At 42.2% G+C, this 22749-nt stretch overlaps 1 protein-coding gene across 1 annotated transcript; it reads right to left on the bottom strand.

Moving 5' to 3' along the window:
• Positions 1-8238: 8238 nt before the first annotated feature.
• Positions 8239-20159, bottom strand: NPS (neuropeptide S). The gene is made up of 3 exons (XM_044236852.1): positions 19921-20159; positions 11571-11652; positions 8239-8418 (listed from the first exon to the last, which is right to left on the bottom strand). The coding sequence occupies exons 1-3, from the start codon at positions 20157-20159 to the stop codon at positions 8239-8241; spliced, it is 501 nt and encodes a 166-aa protein (XP_044092787.1).
• Positions 20160-22749: the final 2590 nt, after the last annotated feature.

Below are 22749 nucleotides of genomic sequence, written 5' to 3'. Positions count from 1 at the left end.
ATCAATAGTGTGGAATTCCTGTGAGGTTTCCGCCTTGGTTGCATCAGTGTTGTAGAAATGAATAGAGCACCCAAATTAGAATAAGCAGGCTACTGGTTCAGAGCTTGCTATAGAAAGGGAGTCAGCCACCATCATTTGCATTTGGCAGAGACTCACAAGGAGGCAGAGGAGGAGGAAAGCTTTAGAGTGGGGAAAGGGATGGCTTCGGTGTGCCCTAGCTGGAGGCTGGGGAAGCTGGAGGCACCTAACCAGAAATGGGGCATCCTATGTAATTGGTTTGGGAATATATTTGCCTTTCTCTGCTGGCTTTGAGTTGGAAGTTGGGAGAGGGGGGAATAGAGAATCTGGAGGTTGTTGATCAAGTCCTGAGTATTTTGGAGCAACTGCTGCAAGGTTGGCTTTCTAGGCTGGTCGCTGCTGAGGTTGCCTTGTTATGTATGGTCTAGCCATTATTGTCTGTGTATTCGTTCTCTCAGTGTACTTCCATAAATATACATTATTTCGCCACACTATTTCTAAAGAATATAGGAAATTTTCCCTGTACTCAGTCATACAAACATCTGTATTAGCTTAGCAGTATATTTGGAATGACAGCCGACCTATTATTCCATCACTGGCAAACAACAGCTGCTTCCAATTCTTTGTAAGGTGAGTTTTACACCCACTTTTTAAAAAAAGATTTATTTATTTGCAGGGCAGAGGCAGAGGGAGAGAGTCTTAAACAGACTCTGTGCACTGAGTGCAGAGCCAGATGCAAGGCTTGATCTCACAAGCCTGAGATCATAACCTGAGCTGAAACTAAGAGTTGGACACTCGACCGAATGAGCCACCCAAGCACCCCCACACTCAATTTTCTAAGCACTGTTAAACTGGAATGGTCATCCTTCTGCTGCAGCTGGCCACTATTTATGGACCATTCACAAGGCTGAGCACTGTGTTAGGTCATCACATGTACTGTTTCACTTATCTTTTACTACCACTCCACTGGGATACCACTATGAGTTCCATTTTACAGATATGGAAACTAAGGTTTGGGGGAGTCCAGGATCCTGGCCACAGTCACAGCTTCTTAAGTGGCATGCTTTGGGGCTCACATGTGTCTAAGTCCAAAGCCTGTTCTTATACATCTCAAGCATCATGAAACCCTTGGAACTGACTGGCCACACACCTGGGTCATCAAAGCCCCAAAAAATCCAAAAAGAGGATGCAGGGCACCAATATTGAGTTGCAGCTCTTGTTCCTTAAAGGCTATATATAAAAAAAAACCCCTAAACTCATAATTCTTTTATGTATCTGGAGGATTTCCATCATGGTGGCAGGAAGCAGGATTCTAACTAACGTCACCATTTGGCAGTGACTATAATTCAGTTTGATAATTACTAACCTGCTAGCTCAAGGATGCGAGAAGTCCCATCATGGATAGGAGGACAAGAGTTACAAACCTCCTTTAAGCTGTCTTCTCCAGTAAAATCTTTAACACTTTTGCTGTTGTAGATGGAAAAACATGGTCTCTCTGTCATTTGCAGCTAGGTTCCTGTACGATGTTCTGTCCGTGTTTACCAAGTGCATAGGCAGCACCTTTGTAATTTAAAAATTTTATACTTGAACTGGATCCAGTCATTTTCTAATTGCTTCTTGGTTCTCTCCTTTGGGAACACATTTCTCCACGGCAAACATGTCTTGGAAATTTCCGATATATCTTCATTTTCACTCACTGAGTCTTTCTTCCTTGTTTATTTACTAACTCAACATAATATCTTTCTCATAGTCCTGCTGCAGCCAGGTTTTCTTGACCCAGCTGTGCCATTCAAAATGCCTGAAATCCCCCAGGAAACGGCATCTTTCTTAAGTCTAACTGGTCAGATTCTGAAATGGGCAGGTGCTCCATCTCGGGAGGAAGGCCACCCAGGTTTGTATCTTGGCTCTATTGCTCACAAGTCATGTGACCTTGGACAGGTTACTTAGTCTCTCTGCACCTAAAGCCTTATCTGGAAAATGAGATTAAGAAGAGCACCTACATCAGAGGTATTTTACTGTATTTTTAAAGTTGTTATAGGAATCAAATGAGATCATACATGCAAACTCTTTAGCCAATGCCCGGCATATAGTAGGACACCAATAGTGTAAACTTCACTATGTGTTTAAGCCTTAAAATGAATCCAAGTTATCCAAATTATTCCAAGATTGTTTCATAGGACATGAATGTGCAGGTCAATCACACGGGGGAGAGAAGAAGCTCGGCTGAAGTGCATAAACTTAAGGATGTAGTACCTCACAGACATTTCCTTCCAGAGGTTGCCCACATTGAGTGAGTCACATTTGATATGGTTCCTCCTCCTTCTTAGGGCTCTATTCTAGAGATAGATGTTTATCTCCCATAGCCAGGGTAGTCACCCATAACTTCTATGGTAGACATACTCTGAAGTAGCTCCATGATTCCCACTTCCTGGTGTTCACACTCCTGTGTCAACCCAACCCCATGAGTGTAGACATATGGCTTACTTCAGGCCAATAGAATACAACAAAGATGATGGGATGTCAATTTCATCATTATATTACACAAAACTCCAATTCAAATTTTCTGGAAGATTCTCCCCATGGCCAGCTTTGATGAAGCTAGAAGCCATGGTGGGGAAGCCACCTGGCAAAGAATTGTTAGCAGTCTCTGTGAACTGAGGGTCGTCTGCCTCCAGCAACCAGCAAGAATTTGAGGTACTCAGGTCTTCAGCCACAAAGACCAGAATTCTGTCAACAATTGTATGAACATGGAAGTAGATCCTTCCCTGTTTGAGCCTTGAGACTTGGCCACAGCCCCAGGTGACCCATGAATTGCACTCTTGTAAGACCCTGAATTAGGGGACTCGGTTAAGTTATATCTGCACTCCTGTCTCTAGAACATAACAAATGTGTGTTGTTTTCAGTCACTACATTTCTGATAATTTGTTGTGTAGCAATAGAAAACAAATACACTGTATTACTCAGTGTTCTTCAGCGAAACAGAACCAATAGGGTATACATGGAGAAGGAGGGAAAGAAGAGAGAGACAGAGAGTGATTATGAGAGATTATTATAAGCAACTGGCTCATGCAATTATGAAGGCTGCAAAGTCAGGATTCAGGAAAGCCAATAATACAGTCCCAGACTGAGTCTGAGCACCTGAGAAGCAGGAGAGCCCATGGTGCAAGTTCCAGTCTGATCTGAGTCTGAGAGCAGAAGACTCAGATGTCCCAGCTCAAAGACAGTGAGGCAGACAGAGAGAGAGAGAATTCTTTTCTTACTCAGCTTTATATTCTAATCAGGGTTTCAACAGATTAGATGAAGTCCATCTACTGTGGGGAGAGCAACCTGCTTTACTTAGTGTGAGGATTCAAATGCTAATCTCATCCAGAAACATGCTCACAGACACTCCCAGAAGTAATGTTTAGCCAAGTGTCTAGGCACCCCACTGCCCAGTGAAGTTGGCTCATAAAATTAACAATTACATATACCTTCTCTGATTTCTTTTTTCCTTTTCTCCCATTCAGTGTCTGACATTACTCTCTGGGCAATGCAACCTGCCACTTAGCAGGTATTTGACCTTGATCCTCCATGAGAAAGATCACAGTCAGTCTTAGCATCAGTTTCCTTGTCTGTATATGGGGATAACATCCCAGTGTCTTCCCACAGGGCTATGGAGGGTGTAAATGGGACAGTATAGGGAAATTTTTTGGTGCAAAGCCCCAAACCTGGTTAGTGGGAGTTGATTTATCACTGCAGAGGAGTCTGTGTGTAACCACACATTGAGTCCCACTTAGTAAAGATCTTGTTCGATGTGATTTTTTGCAAGTTTGTTTGAACTAGAGCTTCCACAGTTGATGGGCAGAGGTCTGCCAGGAAGGTAAAAAGCCAAAAGGTCCAGGCTCAATGTCAACAGCACACCATGGAAGGCAGCACTCAGGAACAGAAGGCTCGGTAGCTGGGCAGTGCCTGCCGGACCTGGTGTGGGTCTCTGTCATCCCACGCAGAGGCATCCTGCACCTGCACGGCTGCATCCACCACAGTTTGTGCTCCAGGAGAGAGAGCCTGCCAGCTGTCTCACTTTTTGTAGGGCAAGCAGGAGAATGGATTTGTTAGCCAGGGAGAAACAGACTGAACTGGAGTGTCAGCTGCTCAGGAAATCTTCACACCCTGGAAGGGGGGAGGGTCGCTGAAAGCGGGCCCAGCGTCATAAAAAGGAGGTGGCATGGGCCACACAGTTAATCGCAGGCAGCTCAGAAGAGCTATCAGGCCACCCAGAAAACAATCTTTCCTCCACAGAGAGGAAGTAAAGCAATAATTTTCCATTGACAGCGGAACCCACCTCTACCTTAACACAGGAGTCCACATGAATATTAGCAGAGAGAAATGAGTCCAGAGGGGAGGGGCAGAGAGCAGCCACCTGGATATTTGTGTTTTGCTGTTATTGTCTGACAGGCAAAAAATAGTTGAGAGTATTGAGTGTAGAAATGGGACTTTAAGTCAAAATGCTATATTCTGGGTCTTACTATATGTGGGAAATGAAATCTAATTGTTTTCAGATTTTCCTTCCCTAAAATATTGCTCCTTCCTGGGAATGCTCAAAAATGAATGAGTGTTCGGAGTGGAAATTTTGTAACAAACATCCTTGTTTGGTTTTTAATGCTTCTGCATTAGAAATAAATTGCCAGGAGAAAGAAAATGAGGTGAGGGTCCCAAAATTCATGTGTGTGAGTTGAAATCTCTAATCTTGTATTTCTTTGCACACAAGAAATTTGATTCACACACCCATGCATCACTCCCTCAAAATTTGGGATGCTTCTATGGAATTCTCAGTCAGTGTTTGTAAGAACAATATGCTCCTCACTCTTATATAGGGACTCCCGTGGACTCCCGTGGAATTTCTCCTTCAAGCCAAGTTTTGGTTGATGGGATGAGACTCAGATCTCTCACCAAGATTCTTTCAGCACCTTGGAGAGTGACAACTCTCCCTTCCCAGGGTCCTTACCCAGCCACAGGCTCCAGTTCACAGTGTGATTATTTCCCAGGGTAGAGTTGTGGAACAGGCAGAAAAGGAAGGGAATCTGAGTTCCTGGGTGTCAATCAGAGAAGGAATTACCGCTGCTGTTACTGAGACTTACTAGGTATGCATTTTATTTCTTGTGCTTACAAATTAATGATGGCTAAAGGATATATTTGGTAATGTCATTTCTCTGCTCAAAACTCTTGAGTGGCTTCCCACACCATTCAGAGGAAAGCAAAAATTCGGATAAGACTCTGCATAAATCCCCTACCCGTCTGGTTCCATCCTTCCCACCCTCTCCCTGATCACTCCACTGTAGAAATTTTGGAATTCTTACTACTCATTTTCAGCAACACCTTCCCTGACAACACTATCTAGAATTATACCAAGATTCTTACCCCTTCGCCTTCCTTTCCCCATTCCTGCTCTTTCTCCTTATCATTTATCATGATCTAACAAAACTATCATCTTTTCTCCAACTCCCCTCCCACTTTAATAAAAGATCAATAAGAGCAGGAATTTGGTTTGTTTCCTTAATGATTGTGTTCCTATTGCCTATAGCACGCTCCCTGGAATATACAAGGTGCTCAATAAATATTGGTCAAGTGACTAAATCAACAAATGATTAAGTAAATAGACAATCCTATAAGGGCAGGGGTACTAGCCCTATTTCACAGGTGCTGAAACTTGGGCTCAGAATGTTTCTAGAAGCTCAGGCAAGGTCATGCAACTGAGTAAATACTGTTCTGGAATCCAAACAGGTCCATGTGGCCCAGGGGTCTGTGGGACCATGCCTGCCCAGTCCTGCTTTGTATGCACCTTCTCCATACCAGCCTCTTCCCCTCAGGTGCCATGGACATCTTGAGTTCTTTTCTTTCCCCTTCAAAAAAAATCTCTCCAGATAAGAAATGAAACTTAAACGAGTTGAGGTACTGTTGACAGAAACTAACTCACACCGCTCCTTGTCCCTGGAGATGTGTGCATTCTGAGGGCTTCCAAAGACTTGCCAGAGGCAGTTGGCTCCAAAGGTGAAATTCAGCCCTCCATCAATAGCCCCTGGGGACAAGGGAAGGGCAGCCAGTCATTAACATCTGGTGACCAGCTCATCTCCACCTCCCGTCATTCAAGGCCGTTCTCATGCAAGCTGGGGAGCTCATGCAAGCAGCTCAGGGCCCTGCTGAGTGTCAGGTGTCCTGGTGTCAGGGATTGAATGGTTGATGGGATTTGATGATTGAACTGGTGTGGAGGATTGAATACAGCCCCCTGGCTCCTTCATTTCTACACTAGCTTAGGGTTCACTTTCCCCAGCTTGACATGGTTAGCTTTCGGTCACCTCTCCAATGACAACTATCCAAACAGGACTTGTAAGTACTTTTCACCTTAAACACTTTATTCCTAAAATTTTAACAAAAGGTACAATTTCTCATCAGAAAGTAAATTTCCCTACTGCCAGCTTTTCCTCTGATGCAGTTTTTAGAATGCTACTACTTTTCCATGGGCCTTTTTCCCCCTTAGGTTAGAATGGTATTTTAGATCCAGAAGGAGGAAAAGAATTTTTCCAATTATGTTTTTAGTGTTTTATTACTCCAACCAATCCATATAAATGCAAATAGAAAATCAGGAAGACTCTTTTGCAACAATTATCTCTTCCCTACACAAGATGCACAATTGACATCGCACTTACCATGAGCATATCAATGCAGTAACTATTTTTCAACTATGCAGGAGTAAATAACACCTATTGGGCTAGCTAATTAGCCTCCCTGCCAATAACGCTAGGCAGATTTAAAAAAAAAAAAAGACACTAGATTCCTTGACAGTCTGCTGTCAGACTTTCCAGTTTATTGGGAGTCCTTTGCATCTCATCCATTAGGCCTCATGGTGCCGCAGAGCCAGTGAGCAGACAGGACACAACTAACAGACAAATTCCTTTGCCACATTTCCAGATGCTCCTAAAGAAGTTTGGTCATCGAGGCTAGGGAGAGTGGAGCTATGGCTGGCTTCCTGGTTAGACTTCTAAAGCTATCCCCATAGGAACAAAGGCCTGGACCACAGGGAGAGAAAGAGAAAGGACATGAGGGTCCCTAGTCCATTTTAAAGTGCGTGAGGACTTTTTCACCCCATCTGCGTCTATACACATAGAGCGTAGTAGAAAACAATGATTTTCTCGGTCAGAATGCCCTTACTGTGTTGCAGAATCAGACATGCACATACACATTTATTGAAGTTAGGTCTTTGGAGAAATCACCCATCAACCAGGGTTGCATTATCTTTTAAAAGGAGTAATGTCAGGGGACAAGTGGGTGGCTCAGTTGGTGAAGCATCCTACTCTTGATCTCAGCACTGGTCTTGATCTTGGGGTCATGGGTTCAAGCCCCATGTTGGGCTCCATGTTGGGCTCCATGCTGGGCATGGAGCTTACTTTAAAAAAGAAGAAAAGTAATGCCAAGGGTTTCTGTGGAAGGAAAGTCCAGGTCTTTTGTGGAGAGGAAAGGAGTGGGGCATTAATCAGCACAATTTGGGGAAACCGGCTTCCAAAGCTCTCCCACACAACACAGGGCAACCAGCAGTCCCTTTGTTGTCATTATTGTTACTGGCGGTGTTTCTGTGTTTTAAGATAAAAGGAATCAACAAACTTCCAAGACAAAACAAAAATCCATGTGCAAGTATATTTGTTGGAAAGAACAAGAGTACTCCCAGAGGGCACAGGTGATGTTTGTTTCTCTATCAATCAACTAGTGGAGGAAAATACAGTGGTGGCATGAATCTTAACTTTGGCTAATCTCACAAGACTCTCTTAGAAACTGAAATAGCACATCCCAAAAGAATTGGCCCTGCTGAGTCATTTCAGAGCACTGTACTTAAAAGAAAGAGAAATCAGTACTGTGAGAGTACGTATTACAGGCAAGAAAGAAATCATACCATTGTCATTACAGTAAAAAATGTTCATACTTTCTGGCCAATTTAAGATCAAAGCAAATGTGTCCATCCTTAGCCAGGGAAGTTGCTAACTAATAACATAAATAGTTTATTCTCTTGCAGGGGAAGTTTGAGGCAGGTTTACATTTTTTTAAAAAAACTCAATTTACTCTGTATCAGAAATTATATTAAAGCATTGAGAGCACACCAATACTTAATGATAAAGATATAACTGACTTTTAGCACATTAGTCACACTCTACAAAGTTTGAGATCAATTCCCAGAGTCCTTTGCACACTTATTCATGATTTTGCTCTTCGAAAGGAAGTTTTTTTCATCCCTGTGCCAACTCCATTGCGAAAGGACCTTTTCATAAACATCTTCTCGAAAATGGGCTTTAGAAAATCTAGTCCCTCTCTCCTGTCCATCCTAGTTGGGCAGCCGTTCAACAGGATGAGAAAGTAATCAGATTTTCCAGACACCTGGCAATTCAGTTGGGAGAGGAGGGAGAAAAAACAGGTTTAAGGTGAAAAGTTATTTCGGTTGTAACAATTTTTAAAATCTTAAGGGCTATAAATACAATGTCTCCAAACTTTGTGAGGGAGAAATTACGCTAGAACACAACATATACTTTATCTAAACAGAAAGTGTTATTCAGAGCTCTCTATTCTCTTGTCTAATTTTTTTTTCTCTTGTCTAATTTTTATACCACTTATGTAATTGTCGTCCTTTGGGATTTGCATCATACACCATACATAGTTCTCTTGTTGCTTTTACTTCATAAAGAATCTTTCAAGTGGCACTAATTAGTCCTGAGAGGTCTTCAAAAATTCACTAAGAAAAACAACCCATGATAACCAAATTTTAGGTTCCAGTTGGAAACACTTTCCCTCTGAGATCTGTCTTCAGCCATTTACCCAGTTTCTCCATAAGGCTGTCTTGCTACTTGAAAAATAGCATCTTCATCTTTTGACTTTGATTCAGTTCTTTATCAGTGATGTGAAGGTCTGGATGGTATAGGGGGTACTTAGTCTTGAAAGAAGCACATGTCTGGAATCAGAGCTCAAAATGACCATCAAGTATACTTTCCATATGAAGAAACAAAGTAGAGAGCAAAGGGCCTTGTCCCAAGAAACTGGGCTGGCTGTTCCAAGAAGTGGGCCGGACCCAGAGATCAAGTAAGAGTTTTCAACACTTGTCCTATGTCCCCTCCTTTGTGGTTTCAGAGGAAGTACATGCTGATGAGTTACAACTGCAAGTTCCGCCGATAAATAGAACAAAGATTTATCAATGATCTTCTTTGTGGTAAATCCTTTATGGGCATCATCTCATTTTATCTCCCCAGAAAGTTCTCTATATGAAGTGGTATTATCATTTCCTCAGTTTTAAGAGAGGAAATTAAATGGCTTCTAGGTGGGGCACCTGGGTGGCTCAGTTGGTCATAATTCCAGGGTCCTGGGATCGAGCACTCCCTCCCACTGCCCCCACCTAGGCTCCCTGCTCAGCGGGGAGTCTGCTTGTCCTTTGTCCTCTGCCCTTCCCCCTGCCTATGCTCTGTCTCTTGCTTTCTCTCTCTCTCTCTTTCAAATGAATAAATAAAATATTTTTTTAAAAATGGCTTGTAGGTGAAGCATGGGTTTGAGTGAAATCACATGACTCCAAGCCCATTTCTCAACCACATGAGAGCAATAAAAGAAAAGGGGGCTGAATGGTTTTATTATAAGGAAAGAAACATACTCCAGAGTAAAAATTACACATTTTCCTTTCCTGGTGCAGGGACATAAGTGTGGTTTCAGGTTACTTTGGAAGTTGAAATAGGGACAGAATGAAAAAAAAATCTTCTCTGAGATGCTTCACCCCATGTCTGGGTAGGTTACTGAAGGTTCCAGCAGTCAGAGTGCCCAGGCAAATCACTCTTACTGGCCTCTGGAAAAAAAAAGATGGGCAACTTTTTTTTTCTTTTTTTGGACCTGGAAACAGTCAAACAGAGTTTCAGAAATATTGGTCATGGGAAACCAATAAAAAAACTCTTATTTGAACGCCCACTATGTGTTTTTCCTTATGTTAATGGAGGAAATCTAAGCATGATATAATGCCATCTATTTTAAATCCCCAACAAGGAGGACCCTATGAGTCATTCAGGAAGGGAAGCATTCCAGTTCTTTCCAGAAATACTCATGATACCACCTTTGTATTGCAAAAGAAATGCATCATTTCTGGTTATAAGATGCTGAAAACATCCCTAAAAAGATTCTGATGTATTTTGCTGATCATTAAAGGGAGTCCTTGCCAGAGCTGAGTTGTTAACAGAATAATATGGTATACGTGCCTCCTTGATGTACTTTATGAAGTTCACAACAAATATTACAAGAACCAATACATCTTTTGTCTATAATTACTCACCTTGAACAGTCAAATTGATACCATTGCTACATGAAGTAACTGTAATGAGAATGAAATTGTCACATGCTAAAATAGAAATATGGAAAATGCATGGAAAGAGGAAGCATTTCATTTATGGACAAGCAGATTTGTAAGTACATTTGAAAGTACATTCTTAATTTTTAAAAAAGCTGCTCACAAATGCTTCTTGTTCAACAGAAATGTCATGAACAAACCTTCGGGAAAAGAACAGAAAGTAATTAGGAAGACACTTGAGAAAATATACCAATTTATGGGTTGTGACTCATCGACTTGATCAATATGGTTTGTGTCTTATAGAATCAATGACTCAATTAGTGTTGAATGCTCATAGGACTAAATCAGGAAAAAAAGAAACTAACTTAAGTAAACAAAAGTAGAAAGATGACAGAGGCAAAGGTCAGTAAGAAGACCAATTATATAAACAGCTAGATCATTATGTTTGGACATATATCTGTTATTTAGGATATATGTAACATCTCTTTATCCTAAAAGTAGTTCCACGAATTACATTGTTTCAGTAATTACAGTATGCCAGGTTAAGTTTCAGTGAATACTGACAGTATTATTATCATATTATCAGTGACAAAAAAAATTTTTAATTTTAAACAAAGTATTGACATTAAAATGACTGAAATATCATGTAGAAATAGTATTAAAAATTCCAGAGAAAGATGCTCATTTTCTGAATCTTTTGAACAGTTGAGTGATTAATGTTAGACAATCAATATTTTTGAATAAACATATGAATTAGTATTGTATGTGGTATTTCACTGATATGACATTTTATCTATAGTCTGTATCTGAAAAAGTTACCATTTTTATAAAATTGGTAAACTCACCATTTTAAAAAATTGATCCATTGTATTTGTAATATAGTTCCAATGGTTAAATGTTCACTTTGATCATGAGTGGACACATGGAATAAATAATTTGTCATGGACAAAACTACATTTTACATTGAAATGAATGCTTTTTTATGTAGGAGCCAACTTCCAAATAATTCGAAAAAAATTTTAATAAGCCTGGCATTATTTTTGTCACATAAATGGTTCTTTTTACTAATTTCATGACTCTACTTATTTTTTTTTCCATTGCAAGCTGTAATAATAAGAGAAATTACTCTTCTGTCACATATTCCTTGCAATTACTTTGAACTTAAACACTTATAAGCCATTGAGTCAAACATGAAAAACAGAGGCAAAACTCTTACCTTAGAAGGTGTAACAGGATAACACCAAAACATATGCATTGTAGAAATCAATAGAAGTAGAGTAAAGCTGAATTTTAATGAGCTATACGGTAGGGAGAGAAAAACCCCTAAGATCAGTATCATTTAGGCAAGTATAAGTAAAAAAGCATATATGAACTCAACACTTTTCTTTGTGGAAAAAGGCAGTCTTACCTAATCATTTTGGATTTTCCAAAATTTCTGCAGGCCAGTGGTTTTATTGCCAAATTCTTCACACTTACTGCCAGATCCTCCGTGGGTGACCCTTTTATACCAGAAAAGTTCAGGAGTAAAAATGTCATCACGTCTCATCATATGTGACTAATTGGTTCTTTTTTTGTTCTCGTTAAGTTGGAAAAGGACAATAACGCACAGGCATTGTCACTGAACTACCAAGGATCACTTCATTTAAAGTTTGCCATTTAAAATGTCCTTCAGAAGCATTGTCTTCTAAACTGTGTCACTGTGACACATATAGCTAGAGGTCTCAAAAGAAACCACAAGTTTGTTTTGCTTAGAGTTTAAAACTTGAGAGGGACGACTTTATTTCTTTGAAGGTCCCAGCATCATGTTCCAGAGACTAACACAAAATACTTACAAGAATAAAGAATATCTACCCTCACAATGCTCAGAGATTATTTAAGTTTTCCACAATGGATTTCCCTTCTTTAGGACTTCTGAGGTGAAAGAAGGGAAAAAAGTATCATTTCCCTTTGTCACTGGTCATTCAGATAAAGGAAGGGTACTGCATCTACCCCTTTCTATGTGCATACCTAGAGTTCCAGCCCCAGCATTCTGAAAAAGCTCCCTGCCATGGCCTCCTTTTTCTCTCCAGGGCATAGAGTTTCTCTAGGAAGCCTTTGCTGTCCTTGCAAACCAATGGGCATCCACATTAATAAATTGATTCAGGAGCACTAAGTGTGAACAGATGTTGCTGAAGCTTACAATGGAGAAAAACATCAAGGGAAGTGCCTTCTGCTTGGATAACTAGTGTTTCTGAGATGGAGCCAGCATTTTTTGAATACAAAGCAACCAAGGGAAATCCTTGCTTCCTCAAGATCAGCACCTTTTGGAGGACAAAGCTGCCCTGTGTCTGGGACATTTGTTACCTTTTTGTCAGTGCTACATCCCTTTATTTAGGGAACTTCTGCTCGGTATGATTCTCATGTAGTTGTCAATCAGATAGTCGCCCTTTGTCTACCACGAGGAAAAGCAGGTGACCCAGATTCTCAACAGAATAAAGATCACAGAGATTAATGCCGAGTTGGGACCCAGGGTATGTGATCCAACATATATATCAAAGTCTTCTGTGGGATATCACATGGAGGTTGGGAGATATAAAGTTTTAAGAACACCAAAAACGGAACAGACATATTTCCTTTTGGTGTCTCTTTAAACCCAGCTAAAATAAACACATAAGAACAAAAAGAATGGGAGAGAAGATGACAGCAAGTGTTGTTTCGACTGATGAGCAATTGACCAAGTAGATCCTGAGAAAGTTTCTTATTAGAATAGTTTAGTAATAGACCATCAACAGTCTTAAGTCTTCGTGGGACCAGTTACTTTTGGATGTGGTGAAGGTGGCGCTAAAAAGAAGAGGACCAGCTAGAAGTTTAAGACATGACTCAAATCAATCCCACATCCCCTCTCCACTTCCCAAGTCCAAACAACTTCTGCTCCAGTGGAGAACTATAGGTCCACGTTATGGAAACACTTAAGCAGAATATCCCCGACTCAGGGAACCAGGTGTAGTGCTATTAAGCGGTTACATTTCTGAAAACAAAGGTTGAACAATTGTTATACTCAGTGCTGAGACCGATGGGTCTCACCCTTGGCACAGCTCCCACACACTGCTAGACGGGTCTTTATCCTCAAGACAAGTGATTAGAACACCTTCTCTGAGGAATCTACCCAGCCCAAGGTGATAAACCTAGAGATACAGACATTTTTGCACAAAAGCAGACCAGGCAAGTGAAACCCACTAAAGTTCAGGGCTGATAGTACCCACTAAAACACACACAAAGTTTATGGATATTTTAATTGTTTTGTATTCCTAATGTAAACAAACAACTCATAGATGCAACTGAAAGGAGTACAGTATATTTATAAAGGCAGAATTGGTTAAAGTGAAGAAAATGGAAGGGAAGTCCATAGCAGCAGTGTTTCATCCTGAAAGACAGAAACCAACCAACAGGAAGTGAAAGTAACTTGAAAGAGAGAGGAGAGAATGCAAGAGAAGAAAACTTAAAAAAAAAAAAAACAAACCTAATATTCTCCCAGAGAGAAGAGAAGATATTGTGTCTATAAAATAAGAAAAGAAAGCTATGTAAGGCAAATCATTTAGGGACAAATAGGAGTTAATGAAAATTAAAACTATAAAAAAAAAACTCAGCGGAAGTATTGAAAGATAGGGTTGCATAAATCTCCCAGACATTACAGAATAAAGGTTAAGGAGAAAATTTAAGATAATTAAAGAATAGTATCCATCCAGTAGTTCCAACATATAAATAGTAGGGATTCTAGAAAGAAAATGAAAAAAAAAATGAGAGGAGAGGGAATCATCAATAAAGAAATTCAAGAACGTTTTCTGTAACAGAAGATACTGACTTTGGGGAAGGAAGGGACTATCAGGTGACTTGTGCTACAGATAAATTTGACCCATACTAAGCCACATAATCATATGATTTCAGCAAATTGCATCCTGCAAACTTCTAAATTATCTACAAAGATTCGGACACCAGAAATATTTCGGAATTCTCAAAAATAACATTGAGAGCTTGGAGGAGAAGAGAGCAATGCCTTCAAAATTCTGAAGTAAAATGATACCCAATCTAGAATTTATTCCCAACCAAACTATCCCTTCAGTGAAAGGCTATAATAAAGATTTTCAGATATATAAGATCTCCAACTTATATTTCCCCCACATCCTTTGTCAGGAAGCATTTCAGAATATGCTCCACCAAAAATAAGCAGATGTACCTATAAAGAAGAGAATGTGAGAGATACATGTAACAGGACATCAACACAGAAAACAAAGCAAGAAAATTCACAGGATGACAGTAAGAAGAGATCCCCAGTGAGATCTGCACACCAGGCTTGAAGGGCAAAAAGTCCAGATTGGTGTGTTCTAAATGATTCTGGGAGAGATTTCTGTAAGAAAATGAAAGCCATCAAATATCTGCATATCTTGAGAAAAGAATTAAACAACCAGAGAATTTGGGGTTGACTTAGTGACAAATCTACATAAAAGTAAAGAAAAAGAAAAAGAAAAAGAAAAGCAAAAGTACAGAAAAAGCAATTTGTTCCAATTAAACAAAGTTGTGTAAGAAACAAAAGTCATCACAGCTAACTACTTGACTCAGCAGAGAGTATCATTTGCATACTTATAGTAATGTAATTATTGAACAATGATCTAACCAAGGGGTAATTTAACTAAATTGGGAGCTAGATGTTGGAAAGGGTGTATTTCTGTAGTGCGGTGAATTGTCTAATTTGTACAGACAAAATTCATACTATACTACTGGAAAATAAAAAATCAAAAAAGATCATGTTATTGAGAGATAAATAGAAAGACAATCAGCCAAAAAGTTTGAAAGTGAAGACTCTGAGATCAGGAATGGAACAGGAGGCAGAAAGTGTTGTTTTCACAGAAGTGCCCCCTTAGAGCTAGTTGATCCTTTAAATCAGGTGCATGTGATAAAACTGGGACAAAGGTAAGTTTAAAAAATTATGTGGCTATGGGCCAGATATATCTGGAGATACCAGAGAACATATTTACTGTGATGTATAAAAGCTTGGCTGATAAGGAGACCTATGCCAGAAGTCAGAGGAAACAAAGAGGGAGAAAGTAAAAATAGCAGCGAGGGACAGACATTGAAAGAGAGACAGAGGTAGAGAGAGGAAAAAACAGAGATAGAGACCTATTGGTATTGTTAAACTTCTGGATCCATGCTTGAAACTAATTTCTCTCCTCTGACACCTCATTCATATAAGCCAAATCCCCCTTTTCCACAGACCAGTTATATCACAAAAAAGTTTAACCACCACACCTGAGGATGTGTTTGCTTACTAAGCACTGACTGCGCGCTGAAGAGTGCACCACCTCTTCCGCTGGGTCAGTTCAGGAAGTCTCCATCACTATTCTAAGAAGTCACTGTTACTAGTTCGAGCCTCAATTGAAGAGACTGAGTCTTGTGGTGGTTAAACATAACCCTGTTTGTGAAAGGAACAGTCCAGTGTTCATCCCAGTCCTGTGTGACTTTAGAGACCACACTTCAAACAGTATGCCACAGTCCCCTCTCGTGGACCTAGAACATAGATCATCTACTCAGATCTGTAGGAGACAGCATTTACAATGTTCAAAACCCCCTCCCTCATCAACCAACACACACACACACACACACACACGCACACACGCACACACACACGCGTATGCACATGCCCTTGAAGTTTAATCCTCTGTGTCTTTGAAGCAAGATGTTAATGGGACTGTCTTGGTACTACTTCCCCATCCCACCACTTGACAATTCTTAATGCTTTCATGCCCATCCCCAACCCCAGCTCATGACCTGGTTCTTCCTCTAGACATGGCAGCCGTTAGCTGGTTGTCTCTTGTTACCTTACTTTTCCAGAGAAGAGCAACCCTCCATAATCTTAAGGTCCACATTCCCCTTTGCATCCTCAGAGATGCTTGAAGACCACCATCTGAGACACATTTTGCACTCACCTCAATGGCATCATTTGGATGCTTAACCATATACTGCCTTAAATGGCTTTTAAAGTGTTTCTCTTCTTTTCCAGCGTTTGCTTGGTCTCCTGGGAACTCCTTCTTGGGAGCTCCACATTTCTGAAGATATTGCTGAGTATATTGCGTATCTTTTTCTTTGTTGAAACAATTCCATATCACTTGGAATTAGTTCAGTATAGGAGATCCAGGGACATTATCAAATCTGAAAACCCTGGAGTCCCTCAAGGTCTAGTTCTCAGGTAGAACAGACTCCCCAGGGAGTTTGATATCAACATGTTCTCCAGAAGTCCAGCTCAAAAGATCACCTGGCAATACTGCCTGGCACCATGATTGGGGGAAGGGAACTCTCTTCCCACACAGGCAGCCAGCCAAAGAGCAGTCACCTCTCATACATGGTAACCAAAATTATAGAGCAGGGAGCTTTTAAATCAGTGTTCAACCCGGGCCTATATCCCCAGGAAAGACTTCTGCCTTCAAAAGTGACTTGCACAACAGGAACCATCCCAGCAAACAGTGTTTTACTGGAGAACTGTTCTATCCACCGTCTCCTCATTGGATATCTGTATTCTGGTCACCTGCTCTTCCCTAGGTCCAGGAGACACAGAGTGAAGAAGACAGCGCCAGCTCTTGTCTTTGTCGAACTGTCACCTAAAGCTCCAACAGCAGGATTCTCATTTGCATTTCGAGCTTATTAAAAATAAGACCCAGGCGAAAAGCAGGTGGACAAAACCTAGGACGGGACATGGCTGAGGTTCAGATCATGTAAACAGCTCTGACTTCTTTGTTTTTTAAAAAAGATGGTATTTATTTATTTGAGAGAGAGAGAGAGAGCATGAGCGGAGGTGGGAGGAGGGGAGAGAGACAAAATCTCAAGCAGACTCCACGCCAAACATGGAGCCAGATGTGGGGCTCGATCTCACTACCCTGAGACCATGACACTTAACCGACTGAGCCACCTAGGCACCCGAGAACAGCTCTGACTTCTGAGGCAGGGCCAAAGCTCTACCTTCAGTTTCCTTTCCAAACTATTGGTCAAGGCCTGACTTCCTATGAACCAGAAGCAGAGCCTTTTGAGCTTAATTAGAGTTTAGGAACAAAATGTTAGAATCCACAGCATTATCACCAATGTCTGTAAATGTCTAGTGCAAAACTGTTATTTCAACTGGGTTCTGACTATAGAGAGCAGGTAGAATGCCAAGTACAGGTGACCTGAATATGTTTGGTGGCTTCTGGGCACAGAATGGAGTGAGAAATGGGATTGGAGTCAGATTTCTGCCTGGCATTGGCTCACCGAGTTTTTGCTTGGAACTGGACCGTCTTGGTGACCAAGCCTGTAGTCAGATGTCTATGACAAATACTTATGGTGCAGTTAGAACATTTGAAGACCTATTGTCAATCCCTAAAGGGCAGGTTAGCACTCGACTCACCCTTGGAATTTAATGGACTTCCCAGTGAAAGTTTACCTCTCATTTGTCATAAGGTAACTATCTTAGAGACTCCCATGCCCTTCTCACAAATGTCTTCTTGACATCAGTGTAAAAGCCAGAGTGAGAAGGAACAAATTCTTTTTGACTTTTGCTTCTCCTTGGTCACCCCTAACGTTGGGTGACACTTTCTGAATCATGTTTCAGAAGTTCAAGCACATCAAGTCAGATAGAACTTGGACTGAAAAGATCAAAGAAGGCCTCTTCTTTTACAATTTTCAGAGCTTCCTGTTACAATGCAGGGAAACTTCCCACAAACACCAACTTTTTTGCTATTGGGTTTAGCTCCTTGCTAAGCCTGAGATGTGGAACTGTGTTCAAATGATGTTAAGGAGACACATCACCAGTTGGAAACGACTATTAGCTCAGTAATGTAAGATTTTGGTGTCTTCAAAAAAATTCTACAGTTGATTCCATTGCTTGCGCATTATGACACACATTAAGACCTACATCTTTCAGAGTATATGAAAAAATCAGTTTAAGTTTACTGCTGCTTAATTCATAGAATAGTTATACCCTCTGAAAGCATAATTATACTCTGAAAGTAGAATGTGGCTGAGTGAATTTTCTGGTATTATATTAGAGTAGGAGAAATAAAGGCTTGTGCAGGGCTTAGGTTAACTTATTGAAATAAATCATTGCTCTCATTCATGGTTCCTCCTAAAATGCTTCTATAGTTTTTATATGTGAATTTAGAGAGGGCCTAGTGCTTAAAATTTTTTTTTTCATTTATTTGACAGACAGAGATCACAAGTAGGCAGAGAGGCAGGCAGAGAGAGTGGGGGAAGCAGGCTCCCTGTTGAGCAGAGAGCCCAATGCTAGGCTTGATCCCAAGACCCTGAGATCATGACCTGAGCTAAAGGCAGAGGCTTAACCCACTGAGCCACCCAGGTGCCCCTAGAGTGGGCCTAGTTCTTAAGATCCAGGTTCTATGGAAATAAAAGGCAAAGAAAATCCAGAAGGTGATGGCAGACTGTAAAAAAAACACAAGCAACTCGCCTTGACTGTTTAGCGCCTGGTTTTGCAGCACTGGCAATATTGGCATTTGGGGCTGACGATCCTTGGTTGTTGAAAGCTGCCCCTGGACCTTGCAGGATGGTTAGCAGGATCCCTGGCCTCTACTCAGTAGATAACAGTAATACCACCACCCTACCTGTGACCACCAAAAATGTCTATGGATAGGACCAAATGTCCTGGGGTAGGGAAACAAAATCACTCCCTGTTGAGAACCACTGTTAAGAAATAAAGAAGGTCTAAGCTCTTTCTTTGTTCTGCTGGCGGCAGACATTTGGGGCAGGAATACGCTTTACAATAAAGGTATCACAGATAATTGGCGGCATATTTTTCTTTCTTGGTGATGCATAAAATAGCAGTGTATCTTCTAATTGACAGGGTCTTCAACTTAATGAGATAGAGTTATTTTTAGAAACTGTCAAAAACAGTATTTGAGGTAAATGACATATTTTACATGTTGATTTAGATAATTAGTAATAAAATATGCTACTAGTGTTTTTTTTTTTACTAACATATGTTCTTAATCACAAACTTCTGCACATGGTTCTATTTTTCTTACACTTTGTTTTCATTTTAATTATTCTGTGAATTTTTTAAGGAGGCAGCTGTTATATTAGACATAGTTTCCCCGTATCATGAATAGCATTTTATTTAGCAAGCCCATTAATCACTGATGTGCTCTTTACAGGATACTACATAGGTACCCAATGAGTAGCAGTTGGAAATAGCCTTTCTAAGGAACGACCAAGAGAGAGGGAAAACCTGTTACAAAGCACTGAGCTCTGCCAGAGGCTGGGCAGCCTCCTGAAAGCATTTTCGGGAGTGTTCTTTGCAGCCAGTCAATGTTTCATTGATAGATTCATCAAAGAATCCGTAGAGTGCACTATATGCCGGGGACCGTGTGAGGCTCTGGGGTGCAGTAATTAGAAAAAGTCACAGAGGAGTCAGCGAAGAGAGAAATGGGAACTCCAAAGTCGGGATGGGGGTGGTAAAAGCATGCAGAGCTCTGTCTTGATGGCAAGGAAGGGACAGAAAGGCAGGTGTCCCGGTAGGACAGGGAAGGAGCCACAGTCACTGGAGGACCTACCAGTGACTCAGTCCAGGTGCTGCAGAAACCCATTTCCGAACATAGAGCAGGATCCCTGCTGCATAGGGCGTGCCCTGGACTTGATCCATAGATGCCAGTAGAGGCCTTGAAGCAGGAGTGATGGCCCAATCATATCTGTGCTTGAGAAGAATGGCCTGGCTGCCAGAAGCAAGCAGAAAAGGAGGGTCAGCCCCCTTCCGTGGGCTGTGGTTGGAGTCCAGAAGAGAAGACGGGCCCATGCCCCGGGGGGGTGGCAATGGAGGTGGAGCTGCCCTGGCTCCTAGCTGGCCGAGTGGAGTGGGGAGATAGCAGCAGCTTTCTCACCGGCTCAGATTGCCACACAGACCTACAGCACCTCCAGAATGCCACTCCCCCCGAGCCCGGCCGCTGCCTCCCGCCTTCCCGCTCCAGAGAACCTCCTCAACCATGGGAGGTTTCCAGTCTGTGTTCTTGCCACATCCTCACTTGGGGTCCTCCCCCCCACCGATCAGCTCAGAGTCCACCATCCATCGTCAGAATCACACCCCTAAAAGTGCTTCTCTCTCCCTCCAACAAACACGACTGGCAAAACTTCAAACTTGGGCAAACCTATCTGTGATCTTCCTTCAGGTTAAAGGAAAACTTGACAATCATGTCTCCTGGTCTTGTGCAAAAAATCATGACCACAAATCCCTAGTGATTTCCGCTTTCCCCGGTAAGCATACAGCCCCTCCTAAGTAGACCCATCCTCTCAGGAGATGAAAGGGGGGTTTCATACCCTCTCATCTAACCCTCCTATGGTCCCACTGTACTCCAGCCCCCACTCCCCACCAACCCTGACACGCAAGTCTGAGCTCATACCTTTCCCTCTTACATTGTTGAGAAAGCGGAAGCCATGAGTCACATGCTTTATCATCTTCTCACCACGAAACCTATCAACCCACTCATGTCTGTCCCCCGTAAAGCCCCTGCCTGGTTGTTGTGGATGAGAGTCCCTGCCCCCATGAGGGGTCAAGTCCCCCAGTTCCCCCAAGGACTTTGTGACTATGGTTATCTCCCCACCCCTTGTGTTCTGTCTCTCTCTCTCTCAGTCTCTCAGAGATTCCTACCATCAGCTTACAAACATGTCATTAGAATTTTATAATAAAACATCTGGATGTTTATTTTTAAATAGCCCACAAGCTGATACTTCCACCACGACCTTCTCTGTGAAGATCACCAAAGATCTTTTCAAACATGTGGTCACCTCTCTGTCCCTGTGTCCCCTGTTCTCTCTCAGCAGCACTGGACGCAGATTACTAGCCCCTTCCCCTCTTGAAGCACGTTCTCCTCTCACCAGCCATGACATCCCACGCCCCTGGTTTTCTCCTCCCTCGCTGCTAATTCCTTTGCCACCTCTTTCCAGCTCTCCCTCCTCTCGTCAGACTGTGACAGTTCCAAGTGCCCAGGCTCCATCCTGGACCCCCTTCTCATCTCTCCTTCAACACCCTTGTAGTGTCCGGATGTTTGCCCCCAATCCTCAGTTTGTGTCTCCTTCTCTTACACTCCCTCGGGTGCCATATGGACGAAGCCATCGTTTGACGCAGCCTGCGATGAGCCTGCAGTCTGCCCTCACCATTGCCACTATTTACTCCCAACAATCTTTGCCATACAATTGCCAGAGTGACCAGTAACAACCTCTAATGATGTAAACTGGACACTGCACTGTCTTCCATTGCACAGAGAATGAGTCTACGCTATTGTCCCTCGCCTAAAAGCCCTACTCAGCAGGTGCTGGCCTCCCGGCGGGCTGGAGATGAAAGGTGTCGACTTCCGGGTATCACAATGACTTGCAAGTGTTATCTGCATTTAGTGCTCAAAACCCGGACTCAGTCCCCCACAGTGAGGATCCGACCTGGCCGAAGTGTCAGTGTGTCTTACCCCGAGAAATGATGCACACTGTCGGAACTCAGCCCACCTCCCAGATTCATTCACCCTGTCCTCCCAACCAAACCAGCCTGCTCTCTCCCCCTTGAACCTGGACCGCCTCTGTCTACCTGGGATGTAATCCCCTCTGAGTCCGCGTGCTTGACTCCACCCGCATTAGACTTGGTCTAATGTCCCTTCTGCAGCGAGACTTCCCTGAGCCCCCACCACAGCACCCGGGAAGCCTCCACTTTGTTCCTTTTGTTTGCCTTTGGTACTCTGTCCCAATCCCCCCAGCAACAGGATGTATACTGCCGTGTTTCCTGCTCCACCATCCCCACAAAGAACAGGAAGGACTCAATAATTATTTGTGGAATGGCTGAGCAAGTGAATGAATGAGGAAATAAAGAAAATGAGCCACTAAGCTACAAAAGGACTATGGCAAGAGAGGAGCCCAGTTGGCTCAATTGGTCAAGCATCTGACTCTTGATCCCAAGGTCTTGAGTTCAAATCCCACATTGGGTGTGGAACCACTTAAAAAAAAAAATAAAGAAGTGAGGATTATGGCAAAGTCTTATCTTACAAGGAAAATAACCTGTTCAGTTTTATTCTGGAAAAAGGATGTGTTTATTCAACAAAGGGCCACCTTTAAAGGGCCACCTTCAGGTGGGCTGTTGGGCTGAGGACTCCGTGTCTGGGATTTCTCCCGCTGCCTATAAAGTTTATTCAACTTTATAACCTCCTCCACGGGCCCCGTCCTGTTCTCATCAATCACAGGGTGGGCTGTGGGGGAAATGAACTATATGTGCACCAAGGGTGTCTTCTTCCTGCTTTTCCTGCCTGATGTCCCAGCAGTGCCCCCACCCCTACACTCCCTCCCAGACTGGGGTGGGCGGGGTTCCGGGCAAATGCAAGATTGATGGCACTGCCTGTCAGTGGGGAAAG

This window comes from Neovison vison, chromosome 2 (genome assembly GCF_020171115.1).
Source record: "Neovison vison isolate M4711 chromosome 2, ASM_NN_V1, whole genome shotgun sequence".
Taxonomy (NCBI): Eukaryota; Metazoa; Chordata; class Mammalia; order Carnivora; family Mustelidae; genus Neogale; species Neogale vison.
Note: the sequence above shows the minus strand (reverse complement) of the source record. Positions and strands in the feature narration are given on the sequence as shown.

Coding starts and splice junctions, on each gene's coding strand:
- NPS (XM_044236852.1), bottom strand. CDS start 20,159: ATGGGCCCGTCTTCTCTTCTGGACTCCAACCACAGCCCACGGAAGGGG. Junction 11,653..19,920: donor GCACCTGGACTGAGTCACTG/GTAGGTCCTCCA, acceptor CCTACCGTATAG/CTCATTAAAATTCAGCTTTA. Junction 8,419..11,570: donor ATCCTGTTACACCTTCTAAG/GTAAGAGTTTTG, acceptor CTGAATTGCCAG/GTGTCTGGAAAATCTGATTA.